The sequence below is a fragment of the Kryptolebias marmoratus genome, linkage group LG3 (assembly GCF_001649575.2).
Source record: "Kryptolebias marmoratus isolate JLee-2015 linkage group LG3, ASM164957v2, whole genome shotgun sequence".
Taxonomy (NCBI): Eukaryota; Metazoa; Chordata; class Actinopteri; order Cyprinodontiformes; family Rivulidae; genus Kryptolebias; species Kryptolebias marmoratus.
The window spans coordinates 6,197,657-6,217,014 of NC_051432.1; the positions used below are offsets into that span (position 1 = coordinate 6,197,657).

Consider the following 19,358-nt stretch of genomic DNA (forward strand, 5'->3'; position numbering starts at 1 on the left):
GGTGAAAAAAGGAAACCAGGAAGTCATTTGTAATTTAATGTTTTGTGTGTGTGTGCACACCATGGTCACTATGTTCCACTGAGCTGGACCATGTTTTATCACTATCAAGAACATCAGCATGATAAATGGTGGTAATTAAACTGTTCTGCAAGGTTTTATGCTGCAAATGAACAGCGCCCTCTGCAGAACATTCAGCCAAACTACAGCAGGTCGGTTTGTTTTAAGTATTCAGTTTTTACATAAGAATTTTAATGTTTTCAAATGAAATATTTATTGCTCGCCACCAAAAGCTGAAAGTCAGCTGATCATGTTTCTGCCTGTGTGTGTGTGTGTTTGTTGCTAAAATTCCTCACGAACCATAAGACAAACTTTAATGAAGCTTGCAGATTGTAATCACTGGATGTGCCTCTACATCTGATTACCATTCAAGATGGCCTCCACAGCCAACTGTCCTTAAAAAATGCAAAAATGATTATATTTCAGTCACATTTGCAGATGTTGATCAAAAAGTTGGTGTGGTAGTAGCTGAGGCTGGTCCACAAGACATGCTTTGAGCTCTAACAGGTTGCACAAGCTAAATTCTACCATTAACTATTTGCAATCAGCTCTGTCTGTCTGTTAGCAAAGTTTCTCATGAAGCACTGGACAGATTTTAAGGAAACTCTCAATATATAATTGTTATCCATCTACAACTGATTAACTTTTGAAGTCATCTCAGTTCAAGATGGCCACTACAACCAACTGACTTTGAAAAATACAACAATGACTTCATTTTGGTCAGTTTTACAGTTTGGTGTGGTTATAGCTAAAGTGTAATTTACAACTAATATTGCAAGTGCTACTCATGGTGTGAGATTATTTTCTTAAAAAATCTTCAGCATTAACTGTTAGAGGCAACCATTTTTGTCTGTTGACAAAATATCTCAGAAACCACTGAACAGATTTTAATGAAAACAATTAATGGATGGACAAAAACAACTGATTAGTTGACTGATTACATATGGAGTCAATCCAGCTCAAGATGGCTGCCACAGCTAATTGAAATTATCCAACATAAAATTGGCTATAACTCAGACAGAGAGTGAGCTCAAATCTGATGTGGTAGTAGCTGACAGTCATTCACTGTGATGCTGTGTGATAACACATGAGATTGTGCATAACATCATTTAAAAGGTTTTATTAAAACAGCCACAGCTCTATTGTTTCTCACCATAACATAATTTTAGCCTAAAACTTTGATATGAAAGTGGGATATGCACTCTTTCAAAGAATCCTAGGCCTTTCATTTTATATGATTTGATGCTTTATGTGCTAGAAATATATTTGATCACTTTTACTGTCACTGTTTACCTACTCTGTTTCACAAAGTGTTGTTCACTCACCAGAAATCAGCCACGTGTACTATGCGGTACTATTTTTAGGTTTATAAAAAAATAAAAGGTTTTGCCGAATGTACAATCTGATAATAGATATTTTTTATCAGTAACCTTTAGAAGATTTATGACATGAGAAAAACTAATCTTCTGATAACAACCTGGAATAAATAGCCATGGAAGAAAGAAAGTCTACCTTCTTTGTTGTGTGTGGAAAAACTAAGTCCACCTTTGATGCTTCCACAGGTGTTAAAAGGTTCAGCATCAGCCAGGTGTTGCTGATCAAATGTATCAATTATTTGATCGTCATCAGCGTGAGCTGCTCTTTAAAACAGGTGTTTTGTCACTTTGCAGCTCCAAAGCGTGCAGGAAAAGACATCAGCAATGACCTCAGAGAAGTAACTGTTGCTTTCCATCAGTCTGGGAAGGGTTAAAGGTCATTTCCAACCTATTTGAAGTCCATCATTGCACAAACAGAAAGATTATTCTCAAGTGGCAAACCTTTAAGACAGCCGGCAGTCTTTTCAGAGACTAGACTGTGTCAGAGAAAACACATAAAACCCAAGAGCTCCATCTCAGTTAGCAGGTTAAACAAGTAGAAAAAAGAGCAAAAGTGGCTTGTCTGGAAGGGTCTCCAAAAGAAAATCTCTTCTCTCTAAATGGCATCATGACATAGAATGAACCACAAGCTTTCCAACGTCCTTTGGACAGATTAGACCATAGATCAGAGATGCTAACCCATAATACACAGCAGCATGTTTGAAGAAAACCAAACACAACATGGCAGCACAAACCCTTTACACCAGAGGTAGGCAACCCTGGTCCTGGAGAGCCACTATCCTGCATATTTTCCTTGTTTCTCTTCTCCAACACACCTGATTCAGAGGTTTAATCACCTCTCCATGTTCTGCAGAAGCCTGTTAATCACCCATTGATTCAAATCAGGTGTGTTGGAGCTGAGAAACAAGTAAAACATGCAGGATGGTGGCCCTCCAGGACCAGGATTGCCTACCCCTGCCCTATACCAACTTTCAAGCACGGTGATGGAGGGGTGATCATCTGGGCTTGTTTTGCTGCCACAGGACCTGGGCTCCTTGCAGTCATTGAGTCGACCCTGAACTCCTCTGGAGACCAAGACTTAGTTTTTTCACATGCAGCTTTTCCGTCTTGGCTTCTTTTTTCTTTATAAATATTGACTCAGTGGAATCTGTTGTGTGTTTTTGTTTACTTGAGGTTATATTTGAATAATTCTGATAAAGACCAGATCAGTTTTTATTATGTATTGATATGTGAAACCCCTACAACTTAAAGAGGATCGACTTTCTTTGATCAATCACTGTAATCAATTTCTAACAAGCAGCGTCTCAACAAACCTTGACGTTACCTTTCCTCACCTGCTTTATCCCCGTCAACGATGAAGCTTCAGACAAGTCATTAAAAAGACACATTCCACATAAAAGCTTAAAAAATTTTATTAAATCTGTATTTAGAATCATAGATCAAACAAACATCACATCCTGTGAAACTGTACAATGACCGCCACACATAAAAATGAAACAGGAAGTGAGGAAACACCACTTTCCTGTCCCACTGTGCAAGTCCAACTGCTGCTGCTTAGAGAAAATATAATCACATATACACAAATACACACACACACACACACACACACACCCATTGGCACACAGTTATAAAAGAAGCAAGCACTTCTAATGGACCGGATGGATCGGGGTTGTGAATGTGGAGAAGGGGCTCCAGACTGAAGATCTGGATGCTGTTTCTGTGTCCCTGCTGCTCCATTCCTGCACACAAGGAAACACACAAAAACAACAGCCAATTAAAGATCTAAGTGTGATGTCATTTCCTGTGGCAGAGTTCATATCCTACCACTGCTTTCACTGCTAAATATACGTTCATGTTTCCTGAGACAGACTCAGCAACTGCTGGATGAGTTTTCAAGGTGTCTAAACGGAGCAGCAGGTGATGGATCTGTTCAGGGTTATCCTCTATCAGTTTTAATATGTGATATTTATTTTTCCTGCTTTTCTGCTTCTTCACACATTAGCAATCATCAAATCAGCTTTGAGTTTCAAGATAATGACAATTAATTATTAATTGTGTCATTAATTAATTATTATTAAATAAATATCCCATGAGGTAAATCCTCTGGGTTCTGTTTGGTAACTCCTGGGTGTGAAGCTCCATCTGCGATACGTTATTCTGTTCTGAATGTAAAACAGCAACAACAGGATGTCACACATCTTAATGACAATTTATTTCATGAGAAATAAGCTCCTTACTGTCATGAGATCATGTCTGACACTCAGTTTTACTTTTTTTTTCCTGGCTCGCCTGTCCTCTTTTTGTGAAGGCAACAGTGCAGCAGATTGCTCGTTTTTTCTGTTTCTTCTCCGGAGACAAATATACCTCCAGCTCTCAGGAGAAGGTAAATATTACACACTTTATATATATGCAACACACATGTTGCATATATATAAATATGACTAGGTTTTCCTGTGAATGCACAGATAAAATCTTATTTAAAAATAGGCAAAATGTTTCAGAGCAGAGAGACGTTGTTTGGTTGGCAGCGCTGTTTGAAGCACACATCTCCCTTTGCAAGATTTTTTTTTAGTTAGTTAGTTTGTTTTTTTTAAATAAAGCAAATGTGGAAAATTCTAACTTGAGCCTGCCAAAGCCAAGCAATTTTATGGTGAATCCAGGCCTTAAATCTTTATAGAAGAACGTAATATTATTCTTCTACAAAATGGAAATTATTTGCAAACACATCCGTTCAATATCTGCCATAAATGCTTACTGACTATCTGATGACTTTGGGATCCCGGGGAAATAAATCAAGATATTTATATTTTCATCACAGTATTCTGTAACCCTTCCTGTCCAACAAATTGTTGATTTGCTGTGAGCCTGAAAGGAGCCTTAAATGGGTGTAAATCATTTAAAAATGTCTCCCACAGCAGAACAGAGCTGCAGGAGGCCCTGTGGTTCTGTTGGGCTTGATCCTGTAAAGGTCAAAATCTCAGGTCTTTCCTTGTGACGATGTATGGTTGGTCCATAAACACTGTGCTGTAAATATTTAAAACGGCCCGATGCAGTAATTTTGCCTCTCAGATCTTCAAACTACTTAAACTTTAAAAACCGAGAGAAATTTTTGAACAATTTTCAAAGAAATCCAACCAAAACATGCATATTTTTCTTACGCAAAGTGTTTTTTTAAATACAAATAAATGCTGTGATTACTGCTCAAACTGTGACATAGTTACCTATTCAAATATCCAGGGGTGGCAGCATTCTGGTTTTTTTTTTTTGTGTGTGTGTGTGATGGCTGCTCGGAAGCAGTGCACAGTGTGGGTGAGAGTAAAAAGCCTGCAGAGAGCCTTCAGCCTGACGAGAGCCTTTCATCAGGCTAATTAATGAAAGTCATTACTTCTATTAGGAGGCACGCTCTGACACCACACAGCAGCACTAATGGAAAACAATAAGTGTGTGGGTATTGGCTGATGAGTTCTCAGAATCCTCAGAGGGGTGGGGTTGTTGATTCACAACGTGTGTGTGTGTGTGTGTGTGTGTGTGTGTGTGTGTGTGTGTGTGTGTGTGTGTGTGTGTGTGTGTGTGTGTGTGTTTACAGCAGAGAGGTAAGGACGTTTACCGTTGTTTGTAAAAATGAATCAACAGTCGAAACATAGAGGCCACAGAATACCAGAAATTCCAGCTGAACGAAGCAAAGCGACTCAGAGTTGTGAAGGTTCGTCCTATTTTCTGCTCCTTTAAATCTGCTATTGCTCAGTCAAACACTCTCACCTTAACAAAAGACTAATGCACAAATGTAAAAGCATTGCTTGTATACATAAAGCTTTGTTGAGATTGTTTTGGTCAATTGTAAGCCTTTTCTGTTTAGAGCTTGAAGCTGAGGTATAAAACAATCTGAATTTTAGCTCCTGGAACAAATATGCTCTTTATTCCTGATGAGTAGCATTTCTAGGTACAATTGCAAAGCTATTTTGACAGAATTCATTGAGTTAGTTCATCTTAGAGGTAGAAAATAAGTGGATTGATCCCTAATCTCTCTATGTATCAAAGAGTCCATGGACAAAACATTGAACATTGAACCTCACATCATCCCTGAAATGCTCCCCGGAGTCTGATTGTAGAGCAAAATAGCATATATCCATGCAAATAAAATATACAAAGTGCTATATTACTGTTTGTGTAAATGGTTGAAAGCAACAATATAAACAATCTAAATAATGTTTAAATGTGCTATTTTTATAAAGCGGTGACATTTGAACTAGTTTTACAGATCTACGTCTTTCATTGGAGTCAGTAAGCATAAAAACCACAGGATGAGAAAGCTCAAAAGTGGAGTGCAAATATGTGGAACTGGGGAAGCTGGGCTCAAACCACCAACCCGCCGTTTCACAGATCCTGGTGGCCGTGGCTCTTCCTCATGAACCATTAAAAAACACATCATTCTGAGAAAGGCAGGCTGTGTGAAGGAGTGAAACTAAAGATCCCCAACACATATTCAGCATTATTTTCTAAGTTTAACCAAAATGGGGAAAACTCCGTCAGCTGTCAACATCAGATGATCTTAGCCTAAAACTCTGGTGTGAAAGGTAACAAGAGATACTCATTCCTTCAAGAAATGCCTCATCCTTAATTATTAATGGTACCATTTTGAGATACATTAGGGGCAGATGGAGAAGCCTGGTGCAAATCAGTTCTGATGTAGCTACCATGTTTGCCTCATGCAGCAAAAAAATAAAAGCACTGACATTTTTCACTCCAAACCAGATTGTCTCCAACGTTTGTCAAAAAGCGTCAGCGTTTTCCTTCAGGTCACAACTCTGTGATGGAAAGCTTCAAAGACTGGCGGGTTTTTCCCACCTCAATAATTTTTTTAGAGCTCTCAGCAGCAACAAGAGATGTCTGTGTTGGCGGACGTTTACCTGAGTGGTTAAGCTTGTTCGTCTGAGTCTGAGGTCTGAAGAAGCAAAAAACACAACAGTCAGCTACAGAACCAAGAAGTCTTTTCGGTGAGCGTCATCAAATGGAGTTTTATGAAATATTTAGAGCCCAGAAAAATAAGGATGAACAGATGGTGGGGCAAAATAGAATGAGCCATAAATCGAAAAAGAGGAAATGAGATTCTGGAAATAAATAAAAAAAAAAGAACTCACCAGTAACATGATCCTGAGCGTGACGCTGAGCCCAGAACTGGGCTTCCTGCCTGCAACAGCGTAAAACGGCAACATTTAATGCAATATTAAATTATGTTTTAATTCTACAGTGCATACACAATAATCTACAAATTACCAGCAACACTTTAATATTAAACTGTTTGTTGAATTGCTCTTTTGAGCCAAACATTTGCTTCTGTAGTGGTTACAGAACTTTTATAAAAATAAAAAAAAAACATTTTGTATGGAAATATTTACATGTGAATTATGTATGATGTTTAGAGGATTCATTGACACTAAAAACACAATACCTTCTCTTCTTTTCTTCAGCCGCTGCTTTTACTTTAAAGAAGTGAAAAAAGAAAATAGGAGAAGGGGAAGAAATAATCAGTTTCACAAAGGAAAAGAAGCAGGATGTATGGGAAATCATAAAAATTTTCTGAGCGAATACCTTTCCTGTGTGCCACCATGGCCACCAAACCCAGTGAGAAGACGAACAAGACTGCAGCAGAGATTGAGCCGAGTAAGAAAGGCCAGTCTGCACCTGACAGACACACACACACACACTTAGATTATTACCACACACAAAAGAACTGAAAGATGCACATTTAAGATTAAAGGCCTAACATTCCTTAAAATAATGCATATCGCCCACCGCCTTTAATGCCAGAGTTTTAGACTAAGATCATCTCATGATGAGAAGAGACAGAGTTAGGAGTCATTTTAGTCCAATGTTGTAAATGACGTTATTGGTGATTTGATTCAAAAGAATCCATTAGAGCGCACGTGTCAAACCTGGTTCCTCGTGGGCCGCTCTCCTGCATGTCTTAGATGTGTTCTTGCTTTAAAACACCTGCTTTAAATGGATGACTTGTGGACATTCTTCTGGAGAACTCGATGGTTTGGTGAGGAGGTGATTAAACCATTTGAATCAGGTGTGTTGGAGCAGAAAAACCTAAAACTTCCAGGACGGCAGCCCTCGAGGCCTGGAGTTTAACACTCCTGTGTTAGAGCTTAAAGTACGTGTTGAGAATGACTCTCAGCTACTACCACACTAAATTTTAGCTCAATATCAGTATTGTTAAATTGACTGAGTTATAGCCATTTTTGTTTTGGCTGAGGTTGATTAGCTGTGGCAGCCATTTTGAATTGGGCTGACTTCAAAAGCTAACAGTTACTGCCAAACGTTTAAGCAAAGATGTGTGTGTAGCACTTGTAATACGTGTGGTGAATCACTCTCAGCTACAACTCCACATTTGAGGGGAAAACCTTTAAAACTGACTGAAATAGTATTTTTTGTGTTTGCGGAGGTTCCTTAGCTGTGGCAGCCATCTTGAATTTTATTGACTCCGAACGTTAATCAGTTGTAGATGTAAATCCAACGATTATTTTCCATGAGTTTCATTAAAATTCATCCCGTGGTTCATGAGATACAAACACACAGACACAGACAGGAAGTAAAAATGATGTCATACTGCAGGCCTACCTAATGCTGCAGGAGGAGAGTTTCCTGCAACATGCAAGAAAGAAACAGTTAAAAACATAAACACACACTCAGGCAACATCAGTAACACACATCTGCACCTGTGGTTACAGCCAGAGGGACGCTTCGATCAGAGTTCCTCCACGTCCTCCCCAGCAGGACACTGTACTGACACTGGTACAAGGCCACCGGAGCGTCCTGGACCGGCACTGGGAATGTGGCTTGATGCTGGATCGCTTTGGCCTGCTGGGAGTCAAAAGGATGTTCGCTCTCCTCCAGGTAGAGTGAGAACACCGCACCGGGGTACGCAGGAGAGCCGGTGCAGAGCAAATGCCAGACATCTGTCTGCTGCTGGAGCGCAAGGGAGGGGACTGGAAGCATGTCTGAGAAGAAAACCAGAAAAACATAAGCCACATTTACTCGGGTAAAAATACTGGCAAGACCAATCAGAGCGGTAAAACACTTTTGTTTTTCTTTAAAAGAGGTGACTTAGTCCTATCAGTTACATCATTTTAAATACAATCCAAATTCCAAAAAAATGACAACTTTGTGTAAATGAGAAATAAAAATGGAATATGGTGATTTGGAAATTTGTTGAACCATATTTTGTCCACAGTGGAACGTAGTTAACATATTAAATGATATAACTAAAAGAAAAACAGTGTCTAAAAACACGGGAACAGTTTCATAACAATGTTCCTCAACGAAAAGTAGTGAAGACTTTAAATCTCCCATCAAAGTCCAGAATATCATCAAAAGATTTGAAGAATCTGGAGAAATCCCAGAGCTCAAAGAGCAAAGCTGAAAGTTAATACTGGATGTCTGTGATCTTTTCAGAAGAGGGGGTGTTTCACAGAGGTAAACATGGCCGCCCTAACTTTGTTGAGAAGTGTTGCTGCCATAAAATTCAAAATTACCTTAAGTTCCTAAAATTTCTTATGTGTTTACTATGTTCCATTGTTAAACTATGGGTTTATGAGATTTGCAAATCATTACATTCTGTTTTTGTTTTCTTACATTTTACACAACCTAGTCAGAATTGGGATAGTCTTAAACAAATGAATAAAATCTGAATACTTCTTACTTGTAAGAGTAATTTGAACCACATTGCTGACAGATGAATTGACCGGCCTCCTCCTTTGGGTGATCTGATAGATGCAGGAGTACTCCCCTTCCTCTCCTCGTCCAACTGGCCCCACGGTGAAGACCCCCGGCTGGGGTTCAGACTGTGACACCTGAGCGGCATGAAGCTGAGGGATCACAGACGTCGTTGGCCTGCTGCTCCTCAGCAGAAGGAAGGTGGCCCGATTGTTGGACTGGGACTGGGACAGGGGAGCTGGAACGGTGCAGCGGAAGCGGAGCGTGTCCCCCCATGTTATACCAGAGGAGGGCTCCACAGACAAGAGAGGAGGGGGCAGCGAGGGAAGGCTTTGAGTCGGGTCTTCAGCTACAGGACAAAAAAATGTGATTTTTCAGCATTCACACAAAGGGTTTTTGATTCTCTTTTTAGTTCCCTCTATATGTTTTTTTTTTTTTGGCCTGTAACTACTTCATCATTCTTTCAGCAGTTTAACTATTCAGATTTTAAAATGTTCAGCTCATTCAAAGAAATATGGATATGACCTTTAGTTTTTGTTACTTTAATATCTAAAAAGACTTTAATTTACAGTTCTTTCTCATAGAAATGCATTAAATGTTTGAAATTGCTTGCCAACTTTGTGTTCTTTCAAATTGTCTTCACCATTCTTGCTTTAAGCTGTTTTTGCTCAATTTAAGCTTTTATCTACAATTAGGTTTGCGCTACTGTTTTGCACATTTTTGCTCTGATTTATAGTTTAGCTAGTTTTAACTTTTGATCATTTTTGCTTTTTTGCTACAGTTTTGCAATTGTTTTCTTAATTTGAGCCTCTCTTTTGCTTGTTGTAATTCGAGCACTCATTCAGCACTCAGCAATCAAACTGCATTTTATCAGAAAATACAAACTCCGTTAATTTTTTTTTTTTAACATACTTACACATCTGTTATAAAGTTGATGAAAAATGAAATATAATGCTGCCAAACGTCATTTCCCAAGTTTCGAGCTGAACTTTCTTTAAGAAGAGCATGATGTGTATGATGTTGTGTGTGTGGTGTGTGTGTCAGTGGGTGTGTGTGGTTTCTGTATGAAGTTCAGGATGTCACTTCTGCCGCACACACCCACAGAGTGGAGGACGATAAGAGACCACAGAGAGCATCTGCACACAGAAGTGTGTTGGAGGTTAGAGTGGAGCGGATGGGAGTGTTTATTATCTCTCACCACATGTAGAATCTCCACCTGCTGCAGATTTAAACCAACTGTTTGTCTGTCTGCATTTGTTCCTTGTGCGAAGAAAATGTAAAGGAGCAGCATAAAGCGCTCGTGATTCACCTCCCACACCTCTAACCAGCCCTCATCTGGAGTCTAAAATCGTTTTACAGTCACGTTTTCTGTCAGAAGTCACAAACTGTGCAGAACAAGAGACAAATACGCATCTGTTTGGCAGGAACAGAAGGTTTGTCCCACACACAAAACTGAGGTTTTTTTTCACTATTTTCAGTGCAGCTGACAAACCTCTTAGAGGCTCCACTTGTAAATACGGACTGAACGAGCTGTATTGCCCTCCCTGGCTCCTGTAGAGACAGCAGAAAAGTTGATGCTGGCCTAAACCTCTGTCCTCCATCCTGACAGTGAACTGAACCTGTTTAGCTGCAGACTGTAAGACCTTCGACTCCACCTCAATGAAATAAGAGAAGAAGAAAAAGCAAATAAAATCACAGGAGCCCAGTGAAGGCAGAGCAACATTACACACAAACAGCTCTCTAAGACCTCCTTACTTTGTCTGTGTCTCGATACAACATGAACTCAAGCCCACGATGACCGCCGGGGGCTCGGCAGACCAGGACCACTGAGTCTCCCCGCCTAGAGGACATGTTCAGGGTGGGTGTTGGAAGGGTGGGGGAGGAAGTGGAGGCTGAAAGGCTATCTACAAGAAAAAAAAAAGATGCAAGTTACCAAAATTTCCTCTTAATCCATCAGCAGCAACAACCTCTCAGTTGATTCAGCAACACCGGTTGCTACATGTTCTAACAGTCATTTTGTAACAAATAAAAGGACGTCAGCTGAATAATTAGGACACTAAAAATTCAGCACTGATAGAGTCAGATTTTTATTTTTTAAATGCCACACATCTTTGATATACTATTTGACCTTAAACAGTGAATAACTATTCTTGTGTTGCTTTTTACTGTTGGTCAAAACTAAAGGAATACTGTTATGATTGAAAATAATGACAAAAAATTCAATTTTAAAAGAAACATTTTCCAATCATCTGTCATACAACGCTTACCTAGATGTACAGAAGTGAGCATGAAGGCATAAAACCAGGGTGATCCCACACTGACAACCGGCATCCTGGACACAAACAGAAGAGCTGCTGGAGTAAATAAAGCTCCTCCAAACACACGTCTCCTCTCTGTCTTCCTCTCGCCGTGTTTTCTTAATGCTGCTGACATCCTCTCGAAGGCAGAACAGAGGGGGAAGTCGGACCTGTAAGCACACTTCCTTTTTAGGAGATCATTTCACGGATGTGTGGTGTGACGACTATAAGACTTATAAACTTTAAATAGGTAATACTGTCAGCAGCAGTAATATTTGCCACCATAACCTCTGATGGCACGAGGAAGTGAAAAGTGTGATTTCCACTAAATCAAATTGCAAGAATGAATCTTTTTGTTGGGATGCAGACCCTATTGTGGGGTGGGTAAATCACTGCCACAGCTGCTGTCAAAGTTGTGTGAGTTCCTGTCACCATCCATCAGTTCACACCAAACCCCTGACTTTTCCACCACTTTTGGTCACGTTACTCATCTGAAAAGAGAACAAGCGTACAGTTTCCTCATTTCACCAACATGTATTTATCCCAGCTGTTTCTGCTGTGTGTCTGTTACGCTGTGGTCCCCCCTTTTTCCTGATAGTGCCTGTACACCAGCTACGTCTGCAGAGAGAAGAGCAGCTTCAGATAACTGTTGTAAACACATGAACATTTAAAAAACCTTTTTGTATGAAGACCACAAACAAACAACCAAATAAATGGCAACAATCCTTGAAAGACTGCATATCCATCTTTAATGTCAAGGTTTTAGACTAAAATCATCTTATGTTGAGAAATGACAGCGTTGTAGCCATTTTGGTCAAACCTTGAAAAACGTTATATTGTTAGATCTCACGCATTATCATAAAGTAATCCCAGTCAGAGTATAAGTTATGAGTGACTCTCAACTAATACCACATCAGGTTTTAGATTATGTAAAATTGACAGAGTTAGAGCCATTTTTATGTTGGAGACCATCTTGTATTGGCTTGACTCAAGACAATAATCAGTTCTTTGGTCAAAATCTATCCAGTGGTTCTTGAGATATGTTGCTAACAGACAGAACAACGAATTGACACTAAAAGTTAATGCTAAAGTTTGAAGTAAAGATCTTTCGGAATAGGCAGCACTTGGAACCAATGATTATCAATAATCTTTTGGTTAAAGACAGACCGAAACACACACACACACACCTACACACACGGGCCAAAACATCAGTGTCTGCCTTCCTCTTTCAGCAGCAAAGTATATATGAGCATGTTCCAAAGAAAGGACACTTGTTGTCACACAGTCGAAAAAGAAAAGAAGAAGAAAGAAGAAGCTGCTTTAAGAGAGTGAGAAATTTAGTTGATAGATAACGAAGGACATGAGGGGAAAAAAAGCCAAATGTGAGAACAAGATATGCCACTACTTGACTAAACAAGACGTTTCATTTTACTAAAAGGAATATTTCATCTGAAAATGATTTTTGAACATTGATGAGAAAGGAAAAGAAAAGGTTTTGCTAAAGAACAAAAAAAAGTCTAAACAAACCAAATGGGACTGATTCACATGCTGATCCAAATAGCTCAATCAATCAATCAATCAATCAATCAATCAATCAATCAATCAAATTTTATTTGTATAGCACATTTCAGCAGCAAGGCATTTCAAGGTGCTTTACATAATTAAAAAACAAAATAAAAACAGCATGTGACATTGGGTGAAACATGACACTGATGTCATGTTTCACCCAAAACATGACATCATCTCAGGTCAGATGTGAGATGATGTCAAAGGTTACAATGAGCCAAACAAACCACCGGAAGATGGGGGGAGGAGGGGTGTTAGTTTAATGATGGGAGCTGCTCAGAGACTTTACCATCCAGACAAAGGTTGTGCTGCCTTTTGTTTAGATCTCCTGCTTTGTTGAGAAAAAAAAAAAGTGTTTTTCCCGAGAAACAACTTTATTTCATTAAAGGTCTAGCATTTCTTGAAGGAATGCACGTCGCCCACTGCCTTTCACTCCAGTGTATTAGACTAAGATCATCTTATTATGAGAAAAGATGGAGTTAGAGAAGCTTTGGTCAAACATTGTAAATTAAAAGTAAACTCATGAGAAATCTCACAAGATGTATTAGCGCTCAGAGAATGTGTTGAAGATGACTCTCAACTACTATCAAACCATAATGAAGCATAATGAAAACAGTTTCACTAATCCTGACTTTGTTGTTGTTGTTGTTAAATCTAGTCAGGACTCCTTTTTAACCTCTTGTAATAAATAAAGAACTATTTAATTTCTTTCCCCACACCAATTTTTTTATGTGGTGGTGGAGAATCGCCGTGGTGGTTGTTTAATGTGTTTTGGTCGACACGAGAATAAATCAGAGGCTATTTAAGGACAAGTGTGAACGAACGCGCATGCGCAGTACCATCAAGCAGCACATTCCACGGGTGGGCTGTTCTGTTAGATCACCTGTAGGTTTCCAGGAACCAGGTGAAGATATAGGTAGCTAAATGCTGCTGAATACGTAATTTTTTAAAATATTAATCTTTCAGCTCGTGTTTAGGGGGAATAAACTGTGGCTGTTTCATTGAGACGCCCCCCCATATCCGTACATGAGTATTACTCTTTGGGTCTCGCGCCGCGGGCAGCAGCAGCGTGCACGAGCTCCACAGCTCAAAGTTTGCAAATACAGAGAGGTAGGTGCTGTGGAGTAACAGCTCGTAAAACAAAAAGAAAAATAAAGAGAGAAATAAAGAAAAGGAAAGTTTAAAACGACTTCAGTCCTGAGCCGAAGCGTTTAAGTGTCTGTGACGAAACAACAGCGTCTCCTGCTGCTCAGGACGAACAGGTACGAGAGAAGGTGGAAATGGTTTATTTCTGCTTTTAGCACCTAATTTATGTTGAATGTTAGCTTGAAAAGATGCTGGGAGCGATGCGCGTGCTGTTCCAGGCTTTAGGCACTTCGAGGTGACGCTAATGACAGCAGGCCAGGGGCCAGGGTGGCGGATTTGCTGAATGAATTCCAAGATGGAGTCCACCGAGGAAGTTTTTTGTTGCTTAGCAACCAGCGTGGAAACAAAGTCTGTCCATCAGGATGCGCCTTTACTGCTCTGACCTGAAGGTTGGCTGTCAGTCAAGAGGAAAAACACAGAAACTTTTGGAAATAGCTGAAATTATCTTGTCTTACTGTGTGTGCTGTTGTGTCTGTTAGCAAAATATCTCGTGAACCAGTGGATGGATTTTAATGAAGCTTTTAGGAAGTAATCACTGGGCACACATCTGCAACTCATTACCTTTTGGAGTCACCCCCAATTCAAGATGGCAGCAACAGCTGATCTTTTTTGGCCAACACGAAATTGGCTCTAACTCGGTCAGTTTTACAGATATTGAGTTAAATCTGACATGGTAGTAACTGAGGGTCATCCTCAACACGCACTTCAAGCACTAACAGATCATGGAGGATTTATCACTTATTGTTTGTCCAAAACGACCACATCGTCGCCATTTCTCAACATAAGATGATCTCAGGTAGTGGGCGGTATGCATCCCTTCAAGGAGGGCCAGAGCTTTAATTTAGAGGTGTCATAAGGCGTGGAGACAGAGGTGAACCCAGAGCGCAGACTCATGTCTTTTTAAAATAAAACTAATTTATTAAAGTAAATATAACCAAAACAAAAGGCTGGCGTGGCAGCAGAAACAAACAATAACAAAATCCAGAACGAAGGCAAGGCAATGAACAAAGAGACAACCAGCATGACAAAACGGAATGACCCAGTGACAAGTGACAAAACAGAGACCGGTTTTAAAGACAGAGGGAAAATGATTATGGGGTGCAGCTGTGGACTAAACGAGGAGCAGGTGAGGTGGGCGTGGCAGGCATGAATGGAAAACTACTGGGGAGGTGAATGATGACAAGGAAACAGAAAACCAACAGACAATCCAAAACAAGAAACCAGATTCAAACAAAGAACCAAAACACTGACATTCATGACAAGAGGTTTTTTTTTAAATAGATGTCAATAAATTATTTATCATATCTGTTGTGTTATAAGTGAAGTTGATGTGAAAGGAAAAATATAACTAAATCGATGTAATTTGTGGGATTTTTCAGCAGGTGGCACAAGTGTTTAATTGTTGCCATTTTCTAAATTACATCAAGTTGTTTCATTGTCCTGTTTTCTGAATAAATAGGCCATTATCAACAGTTAAGAGTGATAATAGAAAACAAGATCTGCACATCTGCAAAGATGAATAAAAGTTAAAGACGCTTTTAGTCATTTTTAACAGCTCCTTTAGGAACAATTTTTAGTTTTAGATTTGAAACGCTGCAGAGTTAAAGTGCCTGAATTCAGAGTAAGTTACATAAAACACTGCTTCTTTAGGAAGGTTTGGACTCCAGTGTGATCCAGATGGGTTTTATCAGTGCATATATGGACGTCCCCGTGCCTCTGCGTCTCCCTGCGTGTCAGAATAATTGAACGGAGTCCCTGATTGGCTCCCCTGTGGTGTTTAGCTCATCAACATGAACAGTGTGGAGGCTCTGATTAGCTCCTGGGGGGAAAAGCGTTTCACTGACCTGGGAAATGGTTTCAGAGGCTGAAGTGAAGGCAGTTTTTTTTTTTTTTTTTTAACTCAAGGTCCTACAGTAAGTGCTGGTAGATTTTACAAGTCAAGTCAAATTTATTTATATAGCACTTTTTCAGCGACAAGGCGGTTCAAAGTGCTTTACAGCATGGAAACACACACAATAATAGCAAAAGTAAAATAAAACAGCTAGGAAACTAGGATATAAAAAGCTCAACTAAACTTATCTAAAACAAGTCATACTGAAGATAAACTGAGGAAAACCAAACTAAGATATAGTAAACGGATAATAAGCTAACATAAACTAAACTAGGATTCAAAAACCTCAGCTAAACAGATCAGAAACTATATAAGCTAAGACAGACTAAACTAAACTAATGGTACTGGAAGGGTAACTAAGTGTACCAAAGGGCAACTATGAGTTTAAACATTTCAATAATAGGACAACAAACAAAAAAAAACAAACAAACAAAAGTAAAAACATTTCTGATTACCACAGACACAGAGTTACATCCGTCCTATAAAAGTCTCCCACATCGCCATGGTGACCGTCCTCTCCATCCTGGGTTTTAATGATCAACAAAGGGTTTAATAAGAGGCTCGTTCTGCCCCGAGTTTTACCTCTCAGGCTGCAGAGACGTCAGTACTGCAGTAAAGTACTGTAGTACTACCACTGAAAAGTACTGCGTCGTCACAGAACTGTGGTTCCAGGTTTATAGAAGAACGGAGTAAAACGGGAGAAAAGAACATCCTGAAAACCTAAACTCAGGGCGCTGACGCGTTTGCTGCTGAGCCTCCACCTGACCTCCCAGAAATACTGACCCAGGTTCGGACTCAAACCACCGAGTTAAACTTCGTCTGATTTGTTTAAAACATTAAAACCAGGACTGTAAGAGCAGAATTATTCAGATTACTGACAGAACCGACCACAAACCGGCCGTTTTAGTTGTTTTTTTATTTAAATGTTTTTAATATTTGCTGGTTTTAACGCGTTTTAAACATCAGATATGAACACAAATTAAATAAAAGGTTTGACATGTTGGGGATGACTCTCAGCTACTACCACACCAAAGTTAAGCTTCATTTCTGTAAAACAGGCCAGTTTAAGGTGTTTAAGGTCGGCTGGCTGTGGCAAACTCCAAACGTTAACCAGTTTTAAAGTTGAAAGTTTCACTAAAATCTGTGCAGCGGTTTGTGAGATATTTTGCTAACAGACACATCTTCAGATCATTTATAATCTGTTGGAGTTCCTCAGGGATGAAACATTTCTGGATGTGAAAATGTGCCGCTGCGCTCCTGAGCGGAGCGGGAATGTTTCACAGCCTCCTGCTGAGGTTTGAGTTAATATTTATAATTCATCACTAACCGATGCTACTAAAAATAAATTAACTAGTTTCTGCTTGGATGAAATCAAAGTTCTGGATGTTTTTAAAAATGAAAATCTGCTCAGTGTGATCATTTCATCACCTCTGTGTGTTTGTCTGCCTGTTAGCAAAATATCTCCACATCCAGAGGACAGATTTGAATGAAGTTAACCAACCTTAACTAACAAAACCAGCTTAACCTGGGTCGGTCAGACAGACGAGAGTCGAGTTCTCGGCGTGAAAACAATCAAATGGCACAAAGTTAGCTGTAACAGAGTCCTCTGTTTCTGTGCAAAAACACTCAAAACAACACATTAAAAACAGCTCCTGCAGGTGAAACACGACGCCCTCCTTGTCTCACAGCAGTCAGATCCAGGCCCGCCGCCCGCCCGCCGGCAGCAGCAGAACCTTTTGGCTTACAGGTGAAGAAGACTGTGGAACAGATCTGAGCCGACGTGCAAACATCCCCTGCAGAAACGTGACGTACCACAGGTGAAACAGAAACCGGGCCGGGCCGCTGCAGTCCGGGCGCCACGGCAGCCTGGGGGGGCGGGGTTACATTCCTATGACAGTGCTGAGCAGAAGTGACACCAGTGCTTTCATTCAGACGCAAACAGAAGTGAGCAGGTGCAGGCTCCGCCCCCTGCAACTGGAACCAGCCAATCAGAGTGAGGGCAGGCTTCTTTTAAAAGACAGGTGAGCCACAGGTGTTATGGTCCTATAGCCCCTCCCCCTGAACCAGGTGAGAGAGACAAACCTGAGGTGAGTAAAGTTGTCTTTACCTGAGGCTGGCTGGGATTAAAACAGTTTGTGATCAGAGAGTCGTGGGGCCAACGTGCACGTTATTTATTTACCTCTGCAGCTGCCGCACGTTTAGGATTTAATCCTGACCCTCAAAATGACTGACCTGAATTATTACAGATTTAAATGAACCCAAATTAAAAACAATCCAATTAAACTCGGTCATAACAACAATATAAACATCTTAACCTCCACAGTATAGACTTTAAATTAATTCAGGACTATTGTTTTCATCCTTTGTAACAGTTATGGTGAAAGTAAGTCATAAGAAATCATTTTTAAAGTAAATTGATATCTGAGATTATCTAATGACTCCACTCGGTGTTTGGGACGGTTCGTCTTCAGGAAACTGATCAGACAGAGGAGGACGAAGGGACGGCTGCCGTAAAGAGACACGTTTCTATAAAGAACCCACCTGGAAATATTATAAAACGACTGATTTCTGCAGGTAAGTGTTGAGTTTACTTCCTGTAATGTTCCATAAATTTTCCGTTAGCTACCTAGCATGCTAACACCTAACAGGAAGAGAAACTCTGGATCTAAATCTCATTGGATGTGGCGCGTGTCTGGCCGTCCTGCGTTCTGATTGGCTGGTTCAGTGACAGGTGGAGTCACCTGACAGAGCTGAGGAGGAGGACCAGCGGTTCGGTTCAGTCCTCTGAGTCCGGTTCCCACCCTGACCCGGCTCACGGTTCTTTCCTGGCTGTTAGTAAGGAACCAGCGGCGGCTGAGGTTAGGAAGGAAGAAGGCGAGAAGACGAGGAAGAGGAGGAGGGTGTGAAGGTAGGAAGCGCCCTGATTGGTTAAACAGGTGGGGCGGGGGCGGGTCTTTGAGGCACCAGAGGCTGAGATGCAGCAGAAGGTTTCGGTTTTCTGTTGGAGACAAAAGGTAAAAATCAGGACAGGCAGATGTCATGTGATGCGTTCAGGTGTAATCAGGACAGGTAGATGTCCTTACAGAGGAGGAGGAGGAGGCCTCAGAGCGTGAGACAGAGCCGTCCTGTTTGTCTCCACCACCTGAAAACAAAGAAACGTTTATTTTAATTTATTTAATTCAATTAACTCCTGAAGTTAAACTCTTCAGTCGACGTGAGGCGAGAGGAAACGCTGCGAGGACGGATGGAGAGGAGACAAAGAAACAAGAAACTAAACGAGGAAATGTATGAAGGTGAGAAAAGAAT

General features: G+C 40.3%; 1 protein-coding gene and 1 long non-coding RNA gene across 4 annotated transcripts; both read right to left on the reverse strand.

Moving 5' to 3' along the window:
• Positions 1-2,829: 2,829 nt before the first annotated feature.
• Positions 2,830-15,312, reverse strand: LOC108244326. Of its 3 annotated transcripts, none has more exons than XM_017430440.3 (12): positions 11,819-15,312; positions 11,420-11,484; positions 10,908-11,056; positions 10,645-10,807; positions 9,139-9,501; positions 8,156-8,437; positions 8,058-8,081; positions 7,023-7,115; positions 6,883-6,913; positions 6,572-6,621; positions 6,341-6,375; positions 2,830-3,172 (listed from the first exon to the last, which is right to left on the reverse strand). In XM_017430440.3, the coding sequence occupies exons 2-12, from the start codon at positions 11,481-11,483 to the stop codon at positions 3,080-3,082; spliced, it is 1,347 nt and encodes a 448-aa protein (XP_017285929.1). In that variant the 5' UTR covers position 11,484; positions 11,819-15,312; the 3' UTR covers positions 2,830-3,079. The 3 variants fall into 3 exon arrangements, with proteins under 3 accessions (XP_017285929.1, XP_037830644.1, XP_017285928.1); XM_037974716.1 differs by having other exon boundaries at positions 11,420-11,619; XM_017430439.3 differs by lacking the exon at positions 11,819-15,312 and having other exon boundaries at positions 11,420-11,809.
• A 693-nt stretch (positions 15,313-16,005) lies between these two features.
• LOC119616889 lies at positions 16,006-19,339 on the reverse strand. The gene is made up of 2 exons (XR_005232952.1): positions 19,136-19,339; positions 16,006-19,050 (listed from the first exon to the last, which is right to left on the reverse strand). It is a non-coding gene; the product is annotated as an uncharacterized LOC119616889 (long non-coding RNA).
• Positions 19,340-19,358: the final 19 nt, after the last annotated feature.